The sequence below is a fragment of the Pseudophryne corroboree genome, chromosome 1, assembly GCF_028390025.1.
Source record: "Pseudophryne corroboree isolate aPseCor3 chromosome 1, aPseCor3.hap2, whole genome shotgun sequence".
Classification (NCBI taxonomy): Eukaryota; Metazoa; Chordata; class Amphibia; order Anura; family Myobatrachidae; genus Pseudophryne; species Pseudophryne corroboree.
In genome coordinates this window covers 207,800,878-207,813,998 of record NC_086444.1, presented here as the reverse complement: position 1 = coordinate 207,813,998, position 13,121 = coordinate 207,800,878, and the positions used below count along the sequence as shown (strand labels likewise).

The 13,121-nt window shown below is 42.8% G+C and overlaps 1 protein-coding gene across 1 annotated transcript in view; it reads left to right on the top strand.

Moving 5' to 3' along the window:
• PCSK1 (proprotein convertase subtilisin/kexin type 1) overlaps nucleotides 1–13,121 on the top strand; it is a 127,347-nt gene that overhangs the window by 87,526 nt on the left and 26,700 nt on the right. The window contains exon 11 of the mRNA XM_063964045.1: nucleotides 9,991–10,148. Within this exon, the coding sequence (XP_063820115.1) occupies nucleotides 9,991–10,148 (158 nt within the window). The remainder of the gene's footprint in view (nucleotides 1–9,990; nucleotides 10,149–13,121) is intronic.

Sequence of the window (13,121 nt, the reverse complement as noted above, 5' to 3'; positions counted from 1 at the left end):
TGGCTCTGCCTCTAAATCTGGCCACATGAAAGGACTGGAGAGAGGGGCCGCTGATGGCAGATAGGTGGCTTACCAGCAGTAGCTTGTGAAATCCACTTGTTCAGTTCCTCACCAAACAAAGCCTCCCCCCGTGAAAGAAAGGTTTTCAATGCCCTTTTTGGAGTCGGCATCCACCATCCACTGTCGCAGCCACAGACTCCTGTGCACAGACACAGCCATAGCAGTAGAGCGTGAGTTGATAATGCCAATCTCTTTAATAGCCTCACTCGTAAAGTTAGCCAAATCCTGAATATGTTGCATAAGTGTTAGTAGCTTATCTTGAGGCATGGTATCAAATCCCTCTATGATGTTACCAGACCATTTAACAATGGCCATTGTGATCCAACCACAAGCAATGGTGAGTCTCTGTGTGACTCCCATTGCAGTGTAAATGGATTTGAGTGTAGTCTCAATTTTACGATCAGTAGGGTCTTTCAAGGAGATAGCACCAGGTACAGGCAGCACAATATTACATGACAGCCCGGACACTGAGGTATCCACAATTGGAGGATTCTCCCACACCTTCCTATCCTCAGGGAGGAAAGGAAAGGAGTTTAGCAACCGCTTAGGCGTTTGAAGCTTCTTGTCAGGATTAACCCACGCCTCTTTAAAAAGTGTATTTAATTTCTTAGAGACAGGAAAGGTGGCAGTAGACTTTTGTTTCACATTAAAAAATGACTCCTCAGATTCTGCCTCTTTATCAGGGATCTTCAGGACCTCCCTAATAGAATAGATAATGGCTTCCATACCCTGAGACAGAGTACTGTCTCCGCTATCCCCCTCAACTTCCCCTTCGTCCAAATCTGGCATATCATTATCAGAATCAGATTGGAGCATATGGGGCAGTGTGCGTTTCTGAAAAACCAGCAGAGGAGGCTGAGAGGCAGGTCTGAGATCAGAAGTATGAGCCGGCAGAAAATCTTCCATAGATTTCTTAAACACTTGTCTTTCCTGCCTGGCAGTAGCCAGTTCATAGGCTATGTTATACATCATCCCTTTTATTGAATCCAGCCATTCTGGTTCCTGTGAGCTGCTTCCTTGTGAAGGGAGACTGCATTGAGCACACAGCAGAGATCCTCCTGTGGAAGAAAACTTTGTGCTACAAGCCTGACAAATAACCTTTCTTGGCAGACATGTTCATACAGCAGAACACGCACACACACACATGATCAGTGAATAACACGGAGACCCAGTGTAAGCTTGGATGAAGCTTACACTGATAGGTACTTATTTAAGCGAGGAAGTAGTCTGTGACCGATTAAAACATTTAAAGATTAATAAGTCACCTGGTCCGATGGTATTCACCCAAGGGTTCTAATGGAGCTTCATTCTGAACTTGCAAAACCGCTATTTTTGATCTTTAAGGAATCAGTAATATCAGGTATGGTTCCCAAAGACTGGCGTATAGTGGAAGTAGTGCCTATATTCAAAAAGGGAAGTAAAGCTGAACCAGATAATTATAGACCAGTTAGTCTTACATCTATAGTGGGGAAAGTATTGGAAGGTATTCTAAGAGATAGTATTCAGAAGTTCCTTGAAGTCAATAAGGTCATTAAAAGGAATCAACATGGGTTTATGAAGGACAGATCCTGTCAAACCAACTTACTTTGCTTTTATGAAACAGTAAGCGCAAACCTAGATCAGGGTAAAGAGGTGGATGTAATCTTTTTAGATTTTGCCAAAGCATTTGACACTGTACCACACATGAGACTTATCTACAAGCTACAAGAATCAGGGCTAGGAAGCACAATATGCACTTGGGTCAAAAACTGGTTAGATAATAGGGAGCAGCACGTTGTGGTTAATGGATCTTTTTCAACTTGGACTGAAGTGCTAAGTGGTGTGCCGCAAGGCTCAGTATTAGGACCGCTGTTGTTCAATATTTTAATTAATGACCTAACAGAAGGTCTAGAGAGCATGGTGTCAATTTTTGCAGATGATACCAAATTGTGTAAAGTTATAAATGCGGAGGGGGATGCTGAGTCGCTTCAGAATTACTTAGTTAAATTAGAAGCTTGGGCAGCGAAATGGAGAATGCGCTTCAATACAGACAAGTGTAAGGTAATGCACTGTGGTAACAAGAACAAAAATAACACCTACCTACTAAATGGGGTAAAGTTAGGGGATTCTGTACTGGAAAAGGACTTAGGTGTCCTCATAGATAGCAAACTAAGCAGTAGTATCCAAAGTAGGACTGCAGTAAAGAAGGCTAATAAGATATTAGCATGCATAAAACGGGGAATTGATGCTAGGGACGAGAGTATTATACTCCCGTTATATAAATCACTTGTGAGGCCACACCTTGAATACTGTGTACAATTATGGGCACCTTACTACAAAAAGGATATCTTGGAGCTAGAAAAGGTTCAAAGGCGGGCGACCAAACTAATTAAGGGAATGGAGATGCTGGAATACGAGGAAAGGCTTGCAAGACTAGGCATGTTTACACTGGAAAAGAGGAAATTAAGAGGGGACATGATCAACATTTACAAATATATAAGGGGACAATATACAGATCTTGCGCAGGACCTGTTTTTGGTTAGATCAACACAGAGAACTCGTGGACACTCGCTCAAGTTAGAGGAGAGGAAATTCCGCAAAATATGGCGTAAAGGCTTTTTTACGGTAAGGACGATACGTGTTTGGAATTCCCTGCCTGAGGGAGTTGTAATGGCTGACTCAGTCAACACCTTTAAGAATGGGTTAGATAAATTCCTAATGGATAAGGATATCCAGGGTTACGGGGCATAGTCACGCACTATGGTTATTATAAAAAAGAGGGGTAAAACGTAACGGCAGTCATCAACTTCAGTCAAAATTTTATACAAAATAGTCGTGCATAGGAGAACACAAATAGGTTGAACTCGATGGACAATTGTCTTTTTTCAACCTTAGATACTATGTTACTATGTTAAGTGAGACAGAGAGAACCAGCACACTGCAGCCTTTCTCAGCTAAAGCAATGCTTTGCCTTAATAAGGTAACTAGTTTATATATATATATGATATATTGCTCAGGGGCGTTTCTACAGAGGTGGAGGCCCGAGTGCACCTCCGGGTGGGCCCCCTCCTCTGTATGGCACTGTAGACTCCGGAATTGTTCTGGAGTCCACTGCGCATGCACAGGTCTCCGGAAACATGGCGCCGCCATGATCAGGAGACCAATTTTGCTACCGTGCATGTGCGGGGGCCATTTTGGTGACGATTTCAGGTCCCGGCACTGGACTCCAGAAAGGTAAGTGTTACAATGGGTGCGGTGTGGGCCCCCCCTGAACCCAGGGGCCCGTGTGCACCGCACCCATTGCACCCATTATAGAAACGCCAATGATATTGCTCTCCCCTTCTAAACCCCCCCCCCACCCTGGTACCAGTATAAGGTGTGTTTTGAGGGTCCCTGGAGGAGCAGGGCTTCCCTGCATGCAGCCTGTAGTATGATGCTGCAGGAAATGGCGTCTTTGAGCTGCTAGTTCCGCTCTCCATGAAGCCCCGCCCCCTTAATGGGGTGTGGTACCTTCATAGATTATACTGGCAAACACTCCAAACTTACAGAAAACGGGGTTAAAACCCCATTTCTGTGCCAGCACCAGTGTGGGTATATGCAGCAGGTACCGCAGCCCGCAGCGCTGAATGCCTGCCACGTCCTTATGCCATTGTAATCAAGGACCCGCTAATCGGGACCCCGTTTCTGTACTCACCACTCCAGCGTCTTCAGCTCTGTTAGGCGTGGCGGCATGCTGTTGGAGTGCTCGCACACCCTGGGGGTAATGCGAAAAAACACCTCAGGAGCTATGTCCTGTCAGTGGGGATCCGGATCATTAACTGTACCGGTACCCCCCCCCCCCCTACCTAAGTCCCACAGCGCAGGCAGACTGGTGCCAGTCAGTGCTGCCTGAAAATAATAAACTAAAATAAAGTTTTGAAGAAAACCTCTCTGGAGCTCCAGAGAATGCACTCAGCTCCTTGAGCACATTTTTCTAAACTGAGTCTGCAGGAGGGGCATAGAGGGGAGGAGCCAGCACACTGAAGAATTTTTAAAGTGCCAGGCTCCACTGGACCCATCTATACCCCATGGTATCTTTTACCATCCCAGTATCCCCTAGGGCATGAGAGAAATACGCACTTGTAAAATAAGAAATGTGCTAAAACCCATAACAACCAAGCAGGCTTTTAGTTTCAGTTTCTAAACATCTATTGAACCCCCTGCATGCACCAATGAGGTAGAAATTGGGAAATAAAATGTTAACACTAAATAAAAAGCTGGAATATAAAGAGTGAGGACTTGGAGATATAGCTGTGTTTTTTTTTACTTGATATAATTTTTAAGGAGCACACAGAAGCTCACCCAGAGTGGGATATTTATTTTTATTGATTGGACCTTCACATATTATGGATAGAGGTCTCATTAGTTCATAAAATTGTTCAACAAACCTGAACTATAGAATTGTTCAACAAACCTGAATATTCCTATGATTGTCATTTGGATTGATTATATAGCTGCACAGACCAGCCCTCTGAAGAAGTCCTTATAGGACGAAACGTGTCAGGGTTGAAAAGAGAGAGAGAGAGAGAGAGAGAGAGAGAGAGAGAGAAAATAATACCCTTCATTAATTCATTTGACACAATATGCATGATCTGTGTATTTGAAAGGGCTATCTCTGTTTATGCTGGGCATGAAATGTGCTTTTAATAAATTGATTTATTTGGTCGATTATATTGCTGGTATATTTGGAAAGTGATTTTTAGCCCCCTCTAATTCAGTTTTGAGGTGATATATATAATATATATATATATATATATATATATATATATTTACACACACACACACACACACACACACACACACACACACACACACACACACGTACACTGTAGATAGATAGATAGGTATCTATGCAGCATGCGTGGCATATATATGTATACAGTTGTGCTCATAAGTTTACATACCCTAGCAGAATTTGTGATTTTCTGGCCATTTGTCAGAGAATATGAATGATAACTCACAAACTTTTCTTTCACTCATGGTTATTGGTTGGGTGAAGCCATTTATTGTCAAACAACTGTGTTTTCTCTTTTTAAATCATAATGACAATAGAAACTACCCAAATGACCCTGATCAAAAGTTTACATACCCTGGAGATTTTGGCCTGATAACATGCACACAAGTTGACACAAACGTGTTTGAATGGCTACTAAAGGTAACCATCCTCACCTGTGATCTGTTTGCTTGTAATCAGTTTGTGTGTATAAAAGGTCAGTGAGTTTCTGGACTCCTGAAAGACCCTTGCATCTTTCATCCAGTGCTGCACTGACGTGTCTGGATTCTGAGTCATGGGGAAAGCAAAAGAATTGTCAAAGGATCTGCGGGAAATTGTAATTGAACTGTATAAAACAGGAAAGGGATATAAAAAGATATCCAAGCAATTGAGAATGCCAATCAGCAGTGTTCAAACTCTAATTAAGAAGTAGAAAATGAGGGATTCTGTGGAAACCAAATCACGATCAGGTAGACCAATAAAAATTTCAGCCACTACTGCCAGGAAAATTGTTCGGGATGCAAAGAAAAATCCACAAATAACTTCAGCTGAAATACAGGACTCTCTGAAAAAAAGTGGTGTGGTTGTTTCAAGATGCACAATAAGGAGGCATTTGAAGAAAAATGGGCTGCATGGTCGAGTTGCCAGAAGAAAGCCATTACTACGCAAAAGCCACAAAGCATCCCGCTTACAATACTCCAAGCAGCACAGAGACAAGCCTCAAAACTTCTGGAACAAAGTCATTTGGAGTGATGAGACCAAAATTGAACTTTTTGGCCACAACCATAAACGTTACATTTGGAGAGGAGTCAACAAGGCCTATGATGAAAGGTACACCATTCCTACTGTGAAACACGGAGGTGGATTGCTGATGTTTTGGGGATGTGTGAGCTACAAAGGCACTGGAAACTTGGTCAAAATTGATGGCAAGATGAATGCAGCATGTTATCAGAAAATACTGGAGGAAAATTTGCACTCATCGTTCCAACATGACAATGATCCAAAACACAAGGCCAAGTCGACCTGTCGTTGGCTACAGCAGAATAAAGTGAAGGTTCTGGAGTGGCCATCTCAGTCTCCTGACCTCAATATCATTGAGCCACTCTGGGGAGATCTCAAACGTGCAGTTCATGCAAGACAGCCCAAGAATTTACAGGAACTGGAGGCTTTTTGCCAAGAAGAATGGTCAGCTTTACCATCTGAGAAAATAAAGAGCCTCATCCACAACTACCACAAAAGACTTCAAGCTGTCATTGATGTTAAAGGGGGCAATACACGATATTAAGAACTGGGGTATGTAAACTTTTGATCAGGGTCATTTGGGTAGTTTCTGTTGTCATTATGATTTAAAAAGAGTAAACACAGTTGTTTGACAATAAATGGCTTCACCTAACCACTAACCATGAGTGAAAGAAAAGTTTGTGACAAATTGCCAGAAAATCACAAATTCTTCTAGGGTATGTAAACTTATGAGCACAACTGTATATATCTATATATATCTATATATATCTATATATATATATATATATATATGTATATATAGGAAAAGTCCCACACTCTCACACAACACAGGTAGCGGCTGGGGTGCCAATTCAAAGCCCGACCCTGAAAATGCTGCGAACGTGGCCGCTGTCCGGACCGGGTACGTCACTTCCGGTCAGGACCGTATGTCGCCGCGGGTCCGGACCTGTAGTAATGGAGACTATACTTGCTTACAGCCTCCTGTAGATAATCAGTGTTAGCCTCACAAGTCATGCACACAGCCCACCAACTTGCTGTGGCGGCGATGCGCTCCGGTAGTCATGGCGACGTCCAGTCGCCGCTACCTCACTTCCAGTTTTACCGGAAGTTGTCATATTGTCATGATTACATCGGGTACGCACCCGATAATGTCAACAAAGGTATCATTGTACGGGCTTGAACAAGGAAACATCAGTGTAGATGGGAATGAGTGGATATAATATCCACAGAGCCACAGGTTAGTTGCGTCCATAGACGCTGAGAGTTACAACGTATGGGTATAATGGGAGACTGGGAGGAAAGCACAAATATGAACTGCTAATAACAGTTAAGATGAACAGCAACACCCCTGTCAACAAGGCATTGTAGAATCACTCATCAAATTGACGACCATCAAATCAATTTTCTGGACATCACGGTGACCATTGAGGACAATGTGATTAGCACCAAATTATATCGGAAACCAACTGACAGGAATACTCTCCTTCTGTCCACCAGCCAACACCCTCCAGCGCTCAAAGAAAACCTGCCCATTTCACAATTTCTCAGGGTAATGAGGAACAACTCGGATGACACAATGATGGAAGAACAATTGCAGGAAATGTCACTGAAGTTCCGGGAACACGGATACACCAATCGAAGTGTGCAACGATGTCTACGACAAGCACAATTGAAATTTAACTCATCAACTCCATCACCAAGCACTAGCTCCACCCCAGACCGGATGGTCTTTACAACCACGTTTGACAATCACTCTGGTAGAATTAGTGGTACTCAACTAATAGTGGTACTCAACTCAATGTCAGATACTCAACTCAAGTTGAAAAACACACGACCCCCATGATGGCGTACCGTAGAGCACCCAACCTCAAACAACTATTAATGAGGCCAACGGCCGGTCCGACTAAACCCACCAAGACCACATGGCTACAAGAACAGAAACCAGGGTGTTTTAGATGTACCGGCTGTACCACTTGTCGAAGTATGCTTACGGGCCCCACGTTCCCACACCCGCATTCTGGACGTCCCATTAAGATTAAATATAAGTTGCATTGTGTGATGGACTCCTCACTTGTCCGTGCGGACTGTATTATGTGGGACTGACCACGAGGCGGTTCAGGGACAGAATGGCGAACCACCGAACGACCATCCACCAGGCGATTGACTCTAAAACAGCTGAACAACCCGTACCGAGACACTTCCTGTCCCAACAACATCAAGTTTCGAACCTCCGTTGCAAACTTATTGACTGGGTCCCCCCACTGAGTCGTGGAGGTGACCGCACCCTGGCACTAAGAAAAAAGGAGAGCTACTGGATACATCGGCTGGATACCATTTCCTCTAGAGGAATGAACGAAAATAACCCATTATCAATATTTCTTAGGTATTAACTATCTTGTATGAGTAATATTGAACTACCCACCCATTTGGGCTATAGCAGTGGACACAGTATTCTTTGGAATACAGGACTGTGATTAGGTGACCGGACTTTTTGGAGTAGTGTCCCTAATAGACTTTGAGTATGTTGACTATCCATTTTGCACTCATCATCTGAACTACAGATATGAGCACTATGTTTACGTTGGACTGTGGATCTGTGGGCGACGATATTCATCTCCTTTATTATCACTATTGACTAATATTATTGCTATCACCATTGACTAATATTATTACTGTTAAAACATAGAATTTAAATATTACATGCAATATGTATGCACTAAAATAATTGTTAGTTAGCCTTCTAGGATATGACACGATTTGCTTGTGATTCTACAACGCCTTGTTGAAACTGGGGTGTTGCTTTTTATCTTAACTGTTATTAGCAGTTCATATTTGTGCTTTCCTCCCAGGCTCCCATTATACCCATACATTGTAACTCTCAGCGTCTATGGACGCAACTAATCTGTGGCTCTGTGGATATTATATCCACTCATTCCCATCTACACTAATGTTTCCTTGTTCAAGCCTGTACAATGATACCTTTGTTGACATTATCGTGTGCGTACCCGATGTAACCATGACAATATGACAACTTCCGGTAAAACCGGAAGCGAGGTAGCGGCGACTGGACGTCGCCATGACTACCAGAGCGCATCGCCACCACAGCAAGTTGGTGGGCTGCGCGCATGACTTGTGAGGCTAACACTGATTATCACCAGGAGGCTGTAAGCAAGTGTAGTCTCCATTACTACAGGTCCGGACCCGCAGCGAAATCCGGTCCCAACCGGAAGTGACGTACCCGGTCCGGACAGCAGCTGCGTGCGCAGCATTTTCAGATGCTGTGGCGCCAATTACACATAAGCAGGGTATATAAAGGGGGCCTGGCAGGCACTATACAGGTATCCGGTTCCTGCTACACTTTGTTGATTGCTTCCATTGCTGACCTTGACTGTTTGACTTATTGGCAATTACCTTGAGAAAGGTCCTATTCCAGGACCGAAACGTTGGTGAGCCCTTTCCATTTTTGTGTGAAACTATATTTGAACCGTTTTTTCAATAAATCGTTTTTGGTGTCGAAATTGATAACCCAAGTCTGGAGAGTGGTATATGTATATATTTATATATATATATATATATATATATATATATATATAATATGGCATGGGAAGGCAGAATGGGGGAATGAAACTCCCTATGTTCCAGCATGTACCAGAGGTGATGACATCATGGCGGGAGCTGGAGGGCACACACAGTGTGTAAGGGGCACTACTGTGTAGCGTAATGTTACTAAGGGGCTCTAGTTTGTGGCGTAATGCATATAAGGGGTACTACTGTGTAGCACAACGTGAATAAGGGACATTACTGTGCGGTGTAATGTGAGTAAGGGACACTGCTGTGTGGTGTCGTTTGAAGTTGGGGTACTGTTGTGTGGCCATGCCCGCTTTTTGGCACACATGCCTTACCTATTTCAAATATTTGAGGGGCGCCAGTCCCTTACTTTGCCAGGGGTGCTCGGACCCTTAGATACACCCCTGGTCTTTACATCAGTGAAGGATATGAGTAGTAAAGTCGCTATTCATTACATGGTTCATCTACTATGACCTTAAAACTCCATCTTTGTTCACAAGAAAATACATTATATGCTAACAATTTTCGTTGTTCTTATTGGTGCGATTAGGTTTTACTGTAGAATAAATTACAGAGAAGATCATTTCACCAATCTTTCTATGTTTTTACAGACTTTTAGGATCAGAAGATGAAATCACAATTGAAATTCCCACAAAGGCATGTGAAGGCCAAGATAATTATATAAAGTCTCTGGAACATTTGCAACTGGAAGTTACTATAGATTACACTCGTCGAGGAGATCTTCACATTACACTAATTTCACCATCAGGTAAATCATTAAAACACTTTGAGACTGACACATTGATGCAGTAGCATATATTATAAAAAAGACAATAGATTACATTTTTAAGTACTACTGCACTGATATAGGGCCTGATTCTGATTTGGGAATAAAGTAAGAAAGAGCAAGTAACGGTGCATCTGGGCCAAACCATGTTGCACAGCAGGTGGGTCAAGTTTAAAATGTGTAGAGACATTTCAGTTTGGGAGAGACGTGTCCAAACTTAATTGTAGTGTAATTCTGCTCAATATTTGTGGTTTACATGCAAAAGCAGCCAGTGTTTACTCTGGGGAATGTATTATTATGTCTACACTAAAAAGGTCTACAGTCAGTAGGTCGACCAGTAATGGTCGACACAAAAAAGGTAGACAAATTATTATTTTTTTGGGTTGTTTTGTCACTTTTCTGCCACAAACGAGCCCCATTAGTGTACTGCTTCGCTCGTTATGCTTTGGGCAAGGTTACTATTCCCAGTTATAGTCCATGTGGATGGTAAAGTATGAAAAAGTTGAAATAAATTAAACAAAAACTTGTGTCGACCATGTGTGTTGACATTTTGACTCTGACGACCTCTTGACCCTGTCGACCTTTTGAACTGTCTACCTTTTACATATGACCTTTTGACCTTGTTGACCTAATGCATGTCGACCATTAGTGGGCAACCTATTGACTGTAGACCTTTTAAGCATAGATCTGTAGATCGGACACCTTTAGTCTGCGTGCAAAAAAAGTATGTATTTTGCGCCCCTTGCAGTTCATCTTGGTTTGCCCAGGTGCACAGTTATTTGCTCTTTCATACTTTATTCCCAAATCAGAATCAGGCCCTTAGGTGCAAAAAAATGCATTGTAACCAATGGCAGCCAATACGATTGTAGTTGGTATTTGTAGTGTACTATAAAAAATGGAAGCAGCACTTTGAATCCTGTGCTTACACACTAGGACATATCGGCACGAAGTGCCCAATTCGGACACATCTTTCACGATATCATCCTGTGTGTATGCACTATGTCGCTGATGATGCACGCTCCCACACATCGTCAGCGGCATGCTTGCTGGTCCAACGGGCGACATCGCCAGCAAGGGCCATGCTGCCGAATGCAGTATGGACACCGCTGTCGCTCGACGCTTCCGGCATTGGCAAGTGTGTATGCACTTGCCAATACCAGCACCCCCGCCGGGTCCCGTCGCTGACAACATTGCATCACATGCGAGATGTCCTAGTATGTACCCACCTTTACAGCAACACTTTCCTCCATGCTCTTTGAATGGTGCTTTAAGTAGACGAAACCTATCAAAGCCAGTAGGTTAAGGGACATTTACTGTGTGATTCTAGAATAATATTTATTTCTTGTTCCTGTTACCTGAATTGTAAGGCAAGTCTGTTATACACATAAAGATTTCCATCTCTGGGTATTGTCTGTTTATTTGTACACAATTCTAGCAGTGAGAAAAATAAATATTGAATTGCTTGCTATGGTTACAGAACATGGATTTTCCCATAGGCTGTGCTGCATATAGTGTGTAAAACATTATTCAAACTGATGCTTTATTCTCAAAAAGTCGATGTGTGTTCTGTAGCAATAAAGAAATTCCGCACTTGTTAAAGAATTGTTCAACTGCTCAGTCAGATTTGATAGTTTGGATTTTTGATAAGACAAGCGCTATTATCAGGGTCAGTGGTCCTGGGGCGGTGGAACTCATTTATCCCACCCACCCCCACACACCCCTCCCCCTCTCACATTAAGCGGGTCCAGGGCCAGTGCTAGTGTTTTCGGCAACACCTGCAAACTATGAATTAGTGCCCTACTTCCCATACTTTATAAAGGGACCCTGATCTCACAAAGATGCAGCATGGTCACATAATAGTACCCCCAAATTACACCACACAGTAGAACAATCTCATTCACATTACACCGCATGTAGTGCCCCTGATTCATATTAAACCACATAGTAATGCTCTTCTATGCCCCTTATATACAATGCTTACAGTAGTGCCCCTTATAAACAATTCCCACAGAAAATAGTGCCCCTTACACAGAATGCCGACATTTGTAGTGCCCCTTACACATAATGTTGTGCCGGAAAAGGAAGCCACTGAGCTCTGAGGAGGGGATGAATGCTGTCCAACAGCCACAGCGTGTGTGAGTACCAGGAGGGGTGGGCTGAAGATGGAGGAGGACCATGGAGCCACCAGGACCTGAGGAAGGGGGAGGTGGCTGCAGCTGATCACTAACACTAGCGCCGCCTGCATCATCTATTGATGTCGGTGATGGGGCAGGTTTTTCTGTTGGAATTACTGTGCAGGGCAATGGAGGTGGTGGAACTAGTTTCCCCTACCATTACACTTTAATCCCTGGCTATTATATTGAAGGATGTGTATATGCTGTTTGTTCTGTGTTTTTTTTCTTTTTCCCAGACCATCAACTCTTTTGACTTTTAAGCATTAAAACAAATTGCACTTAAAATAAACATTTTCATAATCATCAGCATTCTACACATTGAAAGAGTACTTATGTATAGTATATTTCAGTGCCAAATATCCTCCATTTTTTTCAATCAAACAATAATTTAGTACTATAATAATTGCTAAATATACACTGTTAGTTTTAAAATGTCACATACTAAATCTAACAAACGTATAAATATTCTTGAGAGGAAATATCTTCTTATGGCATTGCCAAGACACTGTGACTTATGTGGCCCTGAGGTCATCTAATGGCCCCCATACATCTAAACCCTGTTTCCGACTGGGACCGCCGATCGGATCCCCCATCAATGATCTGTGTTCTGCAGGGAATTGGAGAAATTCTTAATTTTAAAAATCCTCAAATTGCAGATCCCAACTGTTTTTATTCAGGATCAGGGAACAGAGATTTTTAAAAATGTTTAATATGCCCAATTCCCTGACCCGGCCATCGGGGGATCAGGAACTTGCTGCAATATATACTAGTAATGCCGTGG